The sequence below is a fragment of the Bos indicus genome, chromosome 8 (assembly GCF_029378745.1).
Source record: "Bos indicus isolate NIAB-ARS_2022 breed Sahiwal x Tharparkar chromosome 8, NIAB-ARS_B.indTharparkar_mat_pri_1.0, whole genome shotgun sequence".
In the NCBI taxonomy this organism is placed as follows: Eukaryota; Metazoa; Chordata; class Mammalia; order Artiodactyla; family Bovidae; genus Bos; species Bos indicus.
Window position 1 is genome coordinate 40,307,357 of NC_091767.1, and position 14,852 is coordinate 40,322,208.

Sequence of the window (14,852 nt, forward strand, 5' to 3'; positions counted from 1 at the left end):
CTGTATTAAGTGGAATAATATATAGGGAAAATACTTTGTAAGTTAAAAATGGTTATCATTATATTAATTTACTCACCTTAATCAACACTTTTTCGGGGGGGCAAACTTCATCTAACACTCTGGTGGGTACTGGCAGAGATAAAAATAATACCTTTTATTGGAGGTCTTTGAATTTTATTGAGGAAGACAACACTCACAGATGCCTGAAGTTAGCTATGTTAAAGGTTCAATATAGACAGAATATAATTTTTCTGGAAAGAGAGCTTTTACTGAGAGCTACTATGTTTGGGGCAGGTTTCATGGATTAGAATTTTGAAATATTAAAAGATCTGGGTAATTGCTCAGAAGAGAGGTGGGCTGCTAGGCAAAGGCCATTTGTTGGAAGTTTTGTTCCTATTAAGTGTTCAAGAAGAGAGCTCTCCATTCATATTATTGCCTTAGGGAATAGGACATAGAATTGCTTTCTGAAAAAATTTTGATAACTGTCTTAGAACACTGAGATATCTAAGGACTTAAGGAATGTGCCTGAATGGAATTATGCTCAAATTTAAATCAAGTCATATTTAGGTGTATTTTAAGAAAAATAAGGAACAGCTCTTAACAATGGAACAAATGAACATGTCTTACTATAGGCAGCCCTCAAACCAAATAGTACAATTTCAAATGCAAAACATATACAGGTGTGTAAAATACTTCCTACCTGCTATTCACTGCTTGACTGGTTTGATCTCCTTTCTTGATCTCTCAAACCAGTCAATCCTAAAGGAAATCAACCCTGAATATTCATTGGAAGGACTGATGCTGAAGCTGAAGCTCCAGTACTTTGGCCACCTAATGCAAAAATCTGATTCACTGGAAAAGACCCTGATGCTAGGAAAGATTGAAGGCAATAGGAAAAGGGGGTGACAGAGGATGAGATGGTTAGATAGCATCACCCACTCAATGGACATGAATTTGAGCCAACTCCGGGAGATAGTAAGGGACAGGGAAGCCCTGCATGCTGCAGCCCGTGGGGTTACAAAGAGTTGGACACTGAGTGACTGAACAAATTCACTGCTTACAAATCTGAAATGCTCTGGTATGACAGTGACCAGGCAAATGCACCATTTAAGAATGTTATATAAACCACCTCAACCTCAGGGTGTAAAGCAAAGTCAGTTGTCTTTGCCTTATATATGACATGACTACTGATTTGACTTGGGTCTGAAAGCAATTCCTGAATCTCCCCGGGGAAAGGACTAAAAGGCCCTTGACATCCTATCACCAGGAGTTATCTGCAGGGAGAGCTACATGCTGTGGGTGTGCTGAGAAAATAATTGAAAGCATTCATGGGGAATTAAAAAGCAGATGGTTCAGAAACTACTTTGGGACTTGCAAAGGACTTCAGCCCAAATATAAGGATCTGGACAGAGAAAAGAAAATCTGTGTTAGGGGCAACTGGACTTAAATTCTTGCTGTGTTTGTCAATGGTAAACATTACTTCACTGGATGAAAACACCAGATTGACAATGGTGTAATCTCTCACCTAATACTGTGCATTTCAGAGTCGAGATGTTTTCTTGCTAATCTCATGCTTGTAGGAAACAGTGTTCCTGGCTTCCATTTTGTGAAAAGAAGTAAGAGGAACAGATGGGATGAGAATACTTCTATTTTCCCTCAGTTCTTTTGCAACAGGTTGCTTTATAACAGCTGGAAGTAGTAAGTGGGCTCATCCTGGGAAAGACAGACATTCTATACAATATTTAAATTTTTTTTGTCAGAAAAAAGACTGTAAAAAGCCAATAAAAGCACATATTAAAAAGTTGGAAATGGCAACCCACTCCAGTATTCTTGCCTGGAGAATCCCATGGACGGAGAAGCCTGGTAGGCTGCAGTCCATGGGGTCGCACAGAGTCGGACACGACTGAAGCGACTTAGCAGTAGCAGCATTCTGAGTTGGGAGTATGGTGAATTGTGTCTAGCCTCTTTGGGACAATGTTTCCATCCAAAAGGCATAGCTTTTCTCTTCAGTGAGTTTTAAAGTGATGATATCATGATTAAAGCAAAATGAATTTTAAAGTGGCTAGACTACAACACAAAGCATTTTGATATTCAGGTAAATGTTGTGACATGTGAGGCATGTTTTGTAAAGGGTAAGAAGGACAGGAGGAGAATTGTTGCTACAGTAATTAAAGCAGATGCTTTGTTCTCAGTGCAAATCTGCTCTGATTTGAGGACAGCAGCTCATGGAAGATCCAAAACTGCAGGTGTAATTAAAACCTTGCATGACCCACATGCAGAATTCCAAATATGACTTGACTTCAGGTTGTCACTACTTTATATATTACAGCTGTATTTTATATATAATTTTTATTTCTGAGTTAATTTGATGTTGTGACTGACTGCTGACTACTTATAGTGTGAATTGCTGTCTTTTATAGAAATATGTATAATTCCTTGATATCAGTAGAACAAATTTGTGAAAGTATTATTAAATCCTCTGGATGACCCTTTGACTTTGATTTACTTTTTTTTCCCCCCAAATTAAGCATTGGTTTATATTTTACCTTACCAAACAGATTTCATTCAAAGGCTGGGACTCTGTTTAGACTTGTATTCCTAACAATGCCTATTTGTAGTGTGTTGCACATAGTAGGTACTTAATAAATACTTGTTTATTTGGTTTTCAATAATTATTCCTAGGTCTCTAATTTTTCTCTGTAGTAAAAAAGATATATAAAAATATAGCAAGGACTATTTATTATCATTGAAGTGTTAGATTATTTATAACAATAGATCTTTGTTTTATTATTCCAATAAGCATTAGCCTTTGTTTTTCATCTTGGTAAAATGTTATGTACCTGGAACTAAAAGTCTTGGGCTTTATCTTAGCCAAAGAATGTGTGTTTAGCTGAGAATGCAATTAGGGGAAGTACTTAACAGATTGTCAGTGCAATATTCTTTTAGTATTAAGCAATCCATATCCTGCTAAAATGTTTGTCTTTTTTTTCCCCCCTCTTCCGGCTGCTGTTCCAGGTCCCTTATTTCACGAGAGTCTTTGGCCTCCTCAAATTTGAGTCTGACAGAAAGTCAGTCGACCTTGAACGTGAAACAAGAGTGGTCGCACGGCTATAGGGCTCTCCCTTCGCTCTCCTCGAACCACAACTCTCAGAATGGCACTGATCTAGGGGACCTAATTAGCCTTCCTCCTGGGACATCCATGTCCAGCAACAGTGTCTCTAACTCATTGCCACCCTACCTTTTCGGTATGGAAAATAGCCACTCTCCTTACCCCAGTCCCCGACACTCTTCAGCCAGGTCCCACTCGGCCCGCTCCAAGAAGAGAGCACTGTCCTTGTCCCCGTTGTCCGATGGCATCGGGATAGACTTCAATACCATCATCCGCACCTCGCCCACATCCTTGGTCGCCTACATCAACGGTTCGAGGGCTTCCCCCGCCAACATGTCTCCACAGCCTGAGGTCTACGGGCATTTCCTGGGAGTGCGAGGCAGCTGTATTCCCCAGCCATGCTCAATGCCAAGCAGCCAAAAGGGTGTGCGGGTGGCCAGCGGCGGCCTGGCTCTCCCGGCCTACGATGAGGACGGTGCACTGGAGTATGAGCGCATGCAGCAGCTGGAGCACGGCGGCCTCCAACCCGGCCTGGTCAACAACATGGTGGTGCAGCACGGCCTGCCGGACCCTGCCGGCCACGCGGCCGGCCTGCTGAAGACGGAGCGCCTGGATGACTTCCCTGGTAGCGTCCTGGACCTGCCCCCCGCACCCTCTCTGCCTCCTCTGCCACCGCCGCCCCAGCCCCAAGGCCCCCCGCCACCCTATCATGCCCACCCGCATCTGCATCACCCAGAGCTGGTCCACCAGGCCCAGCCGCTGGCCCTGCCTCAGGCCGCCCTGGAGGAGGATGGGGAGATGGATGACGTTGGGGGCAAGCACTGCTGTCGCTGGATCGACTGCAGTGCCTTGTATGACCAGCAGGAGGAACTTGTGCGGCACATCGAGAAGGTTCATATAGACCAGCGCAAAGGCGAAGACTTCACTTGTTTCTGGGCCGGTTGTCCTCGAAGGTACAAGCCATTTAATGCCCGCTATAAACTGTTGATCCACATGAGAGTTCACTCGGGGGAAAAGCCCAACAAGTGTTCGGTGAGTCTGCTAAAGCCCCCTGGAGCCATTGGAGGTGTATGTGGTTTTCCAAACTCTGCCACAAGTTGGGGAGTGTTTTCTTTTATGGAGGTTGGGTGCTGGAGGTCTAGGTATCCATGAGATTTGACTCCTCTTCAGCCTGAGGAAGGGGAAAGTTTCTTTAATTATTAATGGCTGGGGTATCTCTCCACTTTAGATTCTCTTCTGCAAATGTATATGATCAGGGGAGGTTCATCTGCCACTGTCCAAAATCTTAGAAAATTGATTCCCATCAGGCACCAACTTAAAGTTGCTGAAATGTGCAGGGCAGAGAAACACACACCACACCACCAGCAAGCTTTAGCTCTTTTCCAAAGTAAATATTCAGTGACTTCCCCTTCCCTGCAATAACTGGGTGAGTATTAGGGTTAGAGTGATGGTTCTGATATTTGGAAAGGAACTCACACTTAGCAACTTGGCTAGTAAAAATGTTGCTGCATACACCCACGGGCCTGCACACTGCACACTCCAAGGTTGTGAGACTAGTTAATGATTTATAGCCAGCATTAAAACACTCAGGGATACCACAGGAGCAGAATCTGACTCGATCTCCCTGAACTTTAAGGAGAGGAAATTGGGTGAAAATGTATAAAGAGAAAGAACCCAGAGGGGACCGTGCCTTTGGTGTTGAAAGAAGTTGGCATGGTGTCTTTCTCCCCATCTCCCCCTTTCACAGCATCAATCCTGGAACTATCTCTCTTTGCAAAATTTGCTATTTTTGAATAATATAACTTTTAAATGGTTACACAATCATTTCACACCTAACAGAAACCCTCTGGGTTTACAAGCCGGACATCACACTTGGGATCACAGGGTGGCTTTGCACGATCTCAGACAGCTCGCTTAACTCTTGGAAAAAGAAGAGCATGTGTTTTATGTTAGTCCAGATGGACAAGAATATTTCTTTTAGAGTTAACAATCTGAGAATTGTAGGTATTTCCTGGATATTGAATATGTTGTAGGTCACTTAATGTGTGAAATATATATATATATATATATATATATATATATATGATTTTGAAAAGGAACTTATTTAGATGGTGGCCCCACAGCCAGAGTCCCTTCTTTTTGTAGTATGTCTTGAGAATAAAGAATCCGGCCCATGTTTGCCATGTTAATGTTTGATTATAGATTGGCCAAGTTGTCGGATTCATGTAAAAACAAACCAAACAGGTGGTAGTTGTAAGGCAAGTATTAGAAGCAATTTCTTCACCATCCAGTAGGTACTTTTGAAAAGGTTTTAAGAATTTCTGGAGGAATGAAATTGCATTTCTTGTCGTTACATTATGCCCCATGTTATGATTTTTCTTAAGGAAAACTTGAAGCTGATATATTGTAAGAATGCCAGGTTATATGACTGAAAAGAATAATTGCATTCCAGCCAACAAAACCTTACTCTGTCAGTAAGGTTCTGCATTAAAAATGCCAGAAAGAGACAAGCAATTGAAGGCAATTCCATTTACTCTGTTTGGAACACACTGGCCTGTTGCAGGCAAGAGAGACATTCAGTCTCTGAAGGAAAACAGTCCAACCTTTTAGTTCTGACTAATCCTGGCTGAAAATAGTTGGCTGGATTTGGCTTTACTGAAATAAACATAAAGGCTTGAATTATCCCCCCAAAATTTTTTTTTGCATTGCAAAATTAATTTTTGTGCAATAGGATTTCCCTATTTTCCCACTGTTCCCAGATTTTGAAAAAACATATAACTATGTAAAGTTGACTTTTGCTGAAGTGCATGATGACTATTAAAAATAGAAATGCTTCAATGAAAGAATAAGCTGAGAGGTGAATGTTTGTAGCATCTGCCTAGTTTTTCATGATATTATTCAAGATGGGTATGGGAAATGATTACTCTCTCTCCCCTGGTCTGCCCACCCCCACTGCTAGATGAAATCTTTGCAAAATTTAGATTGCTAGATTTAATAGCATATCAGATCAAGGCCCACAAAGCATTAACTTACATGTTATAGTGCAAATGTATTAGTATAGGGTTTCTTAGGGGCTGACTAATGTTGTAGCTCTCATCTTGGGACTATATATTTTTAGCAGGGAGACATCCATTTTCCCATAAAACATACATATCATGAGCATTCTGTCTTCTGAAAACTGTTATGTTGCTACATGTCATCTGCTTGATTTGTAAGGTTGTAGTTAACTGGTAGCAAATAATTTTGCTCTGAAAGTTTAGTAATCCTCTCAAGTTGTAGCCCATGGAGAGAAGACATATTGTGTGTAATGTGGATGCACATCTGAAAAAGATGCATGTTTCTGCCTTTTGCAAAACCAGTCTTTGCACTCTCAGAATCCAAACAGAAAGAACTATTAAAACTCATCTGTTTCATCTCTCACATTTTAGAAACTGATGGTAGTTGATTCAAAGCTCAAGATCTTTGCCAAGTGAAATGACCACGTTCTTCTTTTGGAGACATGAAGTGATCTTTGGGTTTTTATGGCTGTGTCACATGCTGCAAAGACTAGGAGTAATTTAAATTAAAAGGCCTAGTCCACTTTTGTTTTACTTACGTTTAACTGCTATTAATTTTCTGTGGACCACAGTTAGAGTTAGTCATCATTTTCACTCACTTAGCTTATTGACCCAGGAAAGATGTGATGACCCAGTTGTGTTTGGTGACCATGACTACAGGCAGCCCAATGAGCTTCTGGAAGTCATGGTAAAAGAAGGGTGTGTGAAAGGGCTATTCAGTGACAGCCTGCTTACAGTAAGAGGCTACCACTGGTGTCCTCCCTTGATGCCAAATTCCATTTCATGCATGGGAGAACACATTCTCAGAGTCTCTGACTGTAACTCCTCAGCCTTACCCAGAACTCTGGGATTTAGATCACTCAGGACTTTAGGTGGCAGAACTGGGGGAGGATTGCTAATTTATTACTTGGTTAACTTACTGGAAGAAGAGAATGGTTTCTTTTCTCTTTCCCACCCAAACAACTCCACCCTTCTGTAGATCTCATTCTTACTGCTTCTCTGGAAAGTCAACCAGCTGCTCTCTTTTCAATCTTAGCCTTGATTACAAAGATATTCCCAGCCAATGGCAAAGTGCTGGAGGGGTAAAGGCCTTAGCAGGCAGACAGACCTCAGTTAAATCAGAAACTGGAATGTATCAGTACTATATTAAAAAATACCTGAGTCCATTCACTTTTGTCTACTAATACAGCAACTTGTAGGCGTGATATTATTCTATTTAGACCTTCCTGAGCTTAGACCACCCTTAACATTGATGAATCTCAGAAGTATCAAAACTTTTGAGCATTTCCAGGTATAACTTTGCTGAATTCAATTTTTTTTTTCTGAGATGATAAGGTTTCAAATTGTCAACTCAGAGCAAGTAATGAAGCTTTATAATTAGTTTCTTTCCCAAATCCCTGTTTCATGTTCATTAAAGGACAACATAAAGTATAACCCTAAACTATAGATGTACACTGTGTGCTGTGATTAGTCGCTTAGTCGTGTCTGACTGTTTGCAACCCCTTGGATGGTAGCCTGCCAGGCTTCTCTGTCCATGGGGATTCTCAAGGACAACATAAAGTATAACCCAATACTATAGATGTACACTGTGTGCTGTGATTAGTCACTCAGTCGTGTCTGACTCTTTGCAAACCCTTGGATGGTAGCCCACCAGGCTTCTCTGTCCATGGGGATTCTCCAGGCAAGAATATTGGTGTAGGTTACCATGCCCTCCTCCAGGGGATCTTCCCAACCCAGTAATGGAACCCAGGTCTCCTGCATTGCAAGTGGCTTCTTTACCATCTGAGCCTCCAAGGAAGCCCAGGAATCCTGGGGTGGGTAGCTTGTCCTTTCTCCAGGGGATCTTCCCAATTCAGGAATCCTACTGGGGTTTCCTACATTGCAGGAGGATTCTTTACCAGCTGAGCTACTAGGGAAGCCCATAGATGTACACTAACCATCCCTAATGATAGCTACATTAAGTGTTCCAACAGAGTGCTCACTGAGAATGTTTTTAACATAGTAGGTCTTTTTGCCATTAAATCGAAGAGTGTGCAACACCTAGAAAGCACTCCCAGGAAGATGTGCTCTGAATGAGGCCAGGTACACTCTGTCTGCTAGTACTTATCATGAGAAAGCCTATCTGATCAGAGCAAAGTGAGCAGAGGGGCAGGGTTCCACTGCCAGGATCAGAAACACTGATCCTGGCCTTTGTACACAATAGAAAGCAGTTGTGCTGGGAGGTTAGGGAGTGTTAATAAGGGAATTAGGGGGAATGTGGGTCACCACTTAAATTTTGCTTATTTTTCCTGGATGAATTTTATCCAATAGCAAAAAGGAATTTTGCAAAACTTTTACCCACCCACAGATTTTCACGAAAATGTCACTGACCAAAGACAGCTTTGAATCTTGTATGAATTGACTCATTTCTCCACAGGCATTTTGCCTGGCAAAATTCACAGTATTTGCTTTGGCTTGACTATTGGGTCATTTGCTTTTTAAGTAACATTGGATTATGGAATACAAGAAAATAAATACAGAGCTGGGGCCATGTCCCCATTCCTCTTTTATGGCCTGATTTATGGGTTCATGAGCCAGCTTTAGCCATGTAAGACATTTCTTGAGGAAAAGTAAATTCATTGTAAAATGTGGAAGAAGGCTTCTTCCCCCCACATCCTTTATTATTTTGATAAGATTTAGCATTGATGTGGTGACCACAAATTAACTGAACAGAAGGAACCTCAGAAAAATATCATCTAAGCATAACTATTAGTTATCACTCCATAATCTTCATATTGGCAATAGTTAATAAATTCTCATAGTGTCACATGCTGGAGAATATGGAGAAACTAGTGAGAGTAAATTAGTCTAACTATTTTGGGAAAAAATTGTGACTATCTAGCAAACATGAAGTTGAGAATGTATAGCAAAACTCTAAGTGTCTTCCCTGGAGCAACTTTTGGTGTCAGGAAGACATACAAAGAGGTTTTTATTATACCTTTGTTTTTTAAAAAATTATAAATGACTTATCTGTCCATAGATAAGATACATCAGTAAACTGTGGCTTATTCCTAATGAAATAATATGAAGAAATTGAAAATTAATGTACTGTATATAAACTGATGTATCTATATATTGATAAATAACATGGATAAATAGATAACAATATTAAATGAAACAATTATATGCAAGAGGGTATATACAGTGTAATACAATTTATGTATATTTAAACATATGCTAAGCAGTGTTATGTAGTTGTTGTAGATACATAGATACATAATTACTTAATACGTAATACAAAATACAATAAAATCATGTAGGCAGGATAACTTTAGGATAGTAGATACTTCTAGAGACAAAAGAAATAGGAATATATGGGATGTAGGGATTTTGCTTAATCTTTTATCCAAAGAATAACAGAAATGAAACAAAGATGGAAAAGTATTACAATTATTTTAGCTTGGTGGTGGTAATACAGATGTCATAGGTATCTTATAATATTCTCTATGTGTTGCTGCTCATTTGAAATATTTTACAACTATAAATATAAATTTTTATCTAAAAAGAAAAGAAAATCAATGAGTATAACAGTCTAACTCTGTTCCATACATAACAGTTTTTAAGATGAGAAAAAAACCTAGGAAATTTAAGTGATTATTCTAAGACTAATAAGTTGTTTGGCTATTGTCTACTTATTCCAAGGAGGTGGTTTTCCATCTTGACTGACATTGGAATTGGCTGAAAAGATTTATGAAATACCCATCACTTGACCATACTCCCAGAGTCTGTGATGTAATTGGTCGGGGATGTAGCTTTCCAGGTGATTCTAAAGTACAGAAGGGTGAGAATCAGTGCTCTAAAAGCTTCCACATTCTGACATTGAACTCAAGAGAGATGAAAGCCTACCCTGTCATCTCAGGTAAGGTGTAGGGAGGCACTGTTTAATAGAAAGTACATTTTCGTTATCATTAATGCCCTGACAATGATTAGGGTACTCTCGTGTTCCCTTGGAATAAAATTCAAGATGAGATAAAATTACAGAGTAGCTCTGGTAGTGGCAGAAGGCTTTCAACCGAGTGTCTGTTTCATATTCAGAGTATTCTCTCTCTACAATTAATAGTTAGTTAAAGATTGGGATGAGACTGTGCTGAGTAATGAATGTCATTGCCACCTCTTTGCCTCTTGAGTTAAAAGTGGAACTGACAGATTTGTCACATTATTCCCATTTCTAAAGGTAATATAGTGTTTTTCCTTCCAACTACCATGCATGCAGCCTTTCTGCTTTTAATATAAAATTATCTTCAAAACATTTTTGCTACTATGGATGTTTCTGAAGAGTTGGTAAATTACCAAAATATTGAATTTTTCCTTTTAGCAAATCTGCCTGATATGATTAAATAAATAAAATTAACATTAATATCCTCTTTGTCTCTTGAGGCCGAAATATCACCAGTGAAACATCTGGTAAAGATCAGAGAGAGGATAGTTTCCAAATCATATCCCACAAGGCACCAGTCTGTCAAATATTTAATGCAAACTCAATGATTTAAAAAGATACAACTAAATCACAAAATTATTTCCCAGCAAGTTTACATAAGAAGGAGATACCACCATATTTATCTGTGCATGTACATATCCAACAGAGTGCAGACATGTATATGTCACCATAAATTACAAACCCATTAGTATGGGAAAAAACAAAACCACAGAAATTCTCATCAGATGGGGCATTGACCACAGTTTATAAGGCTTCTGTCAAATTGCATTTCATGTCCCCAAATACAATTTAGAAAGCTTCCATTTGGTAGTGGTTTGATTTTATTTTCCTTTGGAAGGTATTTAATCCACTTTACCTGGGGAACTGGCCTTTCATGAACTTTGTCCTGAAAATAAATTCATAGCAGATTTGGGCAAACATTTCGTAGCGAGTCATGGTTTATGTTTCTTTGCCCTGCACGTCTAGTATTAATGAAAATCAATAGATAATGAGAGAAACTTTAAGAGGCTAAATATTTGAGGCTTTATCCTCATTAAGCAAAATCATTAACTACATGGGGGTTAATGTTCCTTTTAGTTCATATTTGTTTTGTGGTTTTCCTCTAATTTCATGCTCTGAAATAATGTTTTTAAAATTAGAAAAAATTATGGTAATCTTTTCTTAAGTGATCTAATTAAGGGGATATATTTCAGATCTTTTGAGGTTTATTCATATGTAGATTTTAAAACGTGTTTTTCTTAGTTTCAGTGCGAAAAATTAGTTTGGCAATTTTTTAGACATGTCTTTTGTGACCTTTGGAATATTTCTTGATTACCTTTGCTTTGAGAGGTTGTGTTGATATCTTTGAGTCCAAATATAATTCAAGAATGTAGAGTGAAAGACCACAGTTATGTTTCCATGAAAGAAGTGTCCTGATTTTCTTTGGTGTTTCAAAAGTGTTTTGTTCAAACTTTGGGTAGAATGATGTGGAAAAGAGATTTTTTTTTTTCTGGGCAGATTTATTAGTTTCTGTTGTAATTACTGAATCAGGGCTTCTGTGCTATCAATAAGACAATGAATGTTGTAATCTTGGGCAGTGGATATGTGGCTGGCAAACAAAAAACCTGGGTGAGCAGGCTCAATTTTCCATTTACTCCAACTATGGGCAGCCTCAACCAGAGAGGAGATAGGTTGGTTTGGTTAGGTGTCATCACTTGTGTCAGAGGTTGGTTTAGATAGAAATTTGATGAGAAAATGGAATGAAACCAGTGTGTTCTTATTTTGCAGCACACTATTTTTATTTTCTGGGGCATGGATCCTAGATGCGAGTACAGAGAACAACTAATACTTTTGAATTTTTAAGAATTAAAAATGATTAATTTGAAAAGTTATTGAGAAACTGGAAAATGAGATGACCCAGTTCTGGGCAGACAGGGCAATGGGCATGAGTAATTGAACTTAGTGTGAGCGTATAGTTTATTATTCAAACTGGGACATTTTTGAGTGTGAAAGGGATTCTCTTGCCCTGAAATATTGGTGTAAACCAGACTTGTCTTGGGAAAACCAGGATGTATAGTTGTCCTACCAAATAGTATATGCATTGATGTGTCGTCCACCCAATCAGTGCATGCTCGTTCATTCACTGGATCACTCAGTACAAGCCATGTACCATGCCCTGTTCTGGAAGCTGGGAGTGGGTAGGACATTCTTTGAAGGAGAGGTGACAGCTATGAAAATAGTTATTTACACAGTGAAACAAGGGCTCTGATATAGGTCTATGCAAGTTGTTTTAACCGGAAAACAGGGAAAGAAGCTTCCAACTATGTAGAGTCTTAAAGAAGGTGACTGCATCTTGAAAGAAGACAGTGATTTTTGCAGAGAAAAGGAAGGAAGCCGTTCGAGTGGGGCATCACAATATGTGATAACTCGGGGGTCAAAGAGTCCAGGAGAGAAACAATTCACAGGTAGTTCCATGGTCCAAGACTAGGTAGGAATGTGAAGGGAGGCTTGAAACTTACTTTGAATTAATAACAAAGAACTTTTACTATCAAACACAGGTAATATTTTGAAAACTAGAAGAAATTACACACCTAGTTAATATGAATGCAAAGTTAGTTAAAACAAAAATCTTTAAAAGCAGCATCCCTAAGGTATGAAGCACTCTGCTTTAGTGCATGTGAAATGAAACTTTGACTTCCCCCAAACCATCTCATTTTCTCTAAAGTTTATAGTTTCATTCTTCATTGAAACATATCTCTTGTTAGTTTTAATATGAAACACGAGTTTTTCTTTTGCCAAGTGATCAGCCAGAGAAACTGATACATGGAGACAAACATAAAGGTTTATTCTGTGGTGGACTTTAAAGGGAAAAAAAACCTGAGGAAGACTAGGGACCAAAGGCTATTTGACAAGTTATGTAGAATGACAGATATGGACAGAGACTGTATACATTATCTTGTGTATGAGTAGCCTTCCATTTGTTAAATAATTTCCTTTTATAATCTGTAAAGAGAGTAAAGTACTGTTAAGCACTTCGGTTGGACTGGTACTCATCATGTTGAGCTTGTCAGCCCTTTCCCAACTTCCCTCCACCTTCTGACTACTAAGATTTGCTTCGGAATTTTTTTCTGCTCAGACTGCATGAATACAGAGCAGAGCTAAATGTTTGAGATGGTTAGAGGAATGCACATTAAGTCAGTTCTCATCAAAATAGCACCCATTCCTGGCGATTCAGTCTGGAATACCTTAGGTCTTCATGCCTCTCTGAACTGGGGAAGGCAGAGTGAAAGGAGAGCTTGGCCTTTTGTCACTTGAGTGTCCTCTACACGAGAAGCACTCACCTCTTGTGGGGCTTGAGCCTCCCAAGGTCAGGCCATTTGCCTGTGTGACCAGAGAGCCAGCCTGAAGCCAGCATCAGTAGACTTAGATGTTCAGAGTATTGCAGATAGAGCATCTCACTGATCTTGTTATTAAAATTACCAAGCTTGTGCAGAACTTGTGCAGAACAGGCTTGTGCAGAACAATTTCTTTTCTCTATCTCTCTTTTTAAAACAAGCTTTAAAAAAATGCTTTAATTTTTAAGCTGGGGCATGGATGTTGGTCCTGGTAACTTCATCCTTTGATGAGAAATATTGCTACAACTAAACTGTTTTCTGCCACTTATGCCTTCCATCCCCAGTCACAGTTTCTAGTATGAAACCACCAAATGGTGCTTTGTTAGCCAAGAGAATGGATTTGGGGGTGGAAGAACAGTTGTAATGAAGGGAAAATGGGGACCCCCACCTTAAACAAAATTCTGAAATGGAAATTTGTCTTCCATTACATCTGTGGTGGCTCTTACTGTCTCTTTTCCTCCGAATTTCCATGCTGCCTTAGGGCCCCATGCTTTTGCTCCTTATTTTTTCCTTCCATCTAGTCAAGTCTTGCTTTTGGGAAAGAACTTCATCAAAAATAAAAAGGGTGGGGAGATTTGGGAGAATGGCATTGAAACATGTGTAATATCATGTATGAGATGAGTCGCCAGTCCAGGTTCGATGCATGATGCTGGATGCTTGGGGCTGGTGCACTGGGATGGCCCAGAGGGAGGGTATGGGGAGGGAGGAGGGTTCAGGATGGGGAGCACAGGTATACCTGTGGCGGATTCATTTCGATGTTGGGCAAAACTAATACAATATTGTAAAGCTTAAAAATAAAATAAAATTAAAAAAAAATAAAAATAAAATATAAAATCCACTTAAAAAAAAATAAAATTCGTATGTATAAATGGTGAATGAGAAAAGATTCAGTGCACTGGCTTCCCAAGGGGTAGCTACTATTTTCACTGGGAAGAAAGTGTTAAACCTCTCCCTTAGAAACTCCTTCAGAGAAATGAAAAGGGAAAGAAAATTTGTGTTACAATTCTGAGTTACTGGATTACTTTAATCTTCACTGTAGCCCTCAGAGTGAAGTAATTTGTGAGTCTGAGGCTCATATATTCTCTTCTTTTTAACTATGTATTCAAAGATAGTTATTCAAGTCCTACCCATAGCACCTGGCTCAATGATTAGAATAATGTATAGTAGTTCTCAAATGTATATACATACATATCTATCTACTTTCCAAACAATCAACTTATCTATTTATTTATATCTGAGTATATATGTAGATATATATGTATATACATATATGTGTGTGTGTGTATATTTTTGGAGTCAGGTGATGGATACATGAAGGCTATTATTATTCTATTGTT

General features: G+C 39.2%; 1 protein-coding gene across 7 annotated transcripts in view; it reads left to right on the forward strand.

The window, feature by feature from the left end:
• The window catches only part of GLIS3 (GLIS family zinc finger 3), a 695,814-nt gene that overhangs the window by 364,576 nt on the left and 316,386 nt on the right, over positions 1-14,852 (forward strand). For all 7 annotated transcript variants that reach the window (XM_070794225.1, XM_070794226.1, XM_070794228.1 and 4 more), the window contains one exon: positions 3,016-4,141. In XM_070794225.1, the coding sequence (XP_070650326.1) occupies positions 3,016-4,141 (1,126 nt within the window). The remainder of the gene's footprint in view (positions 1-3,015; positions 4,142-14,852) is intronic.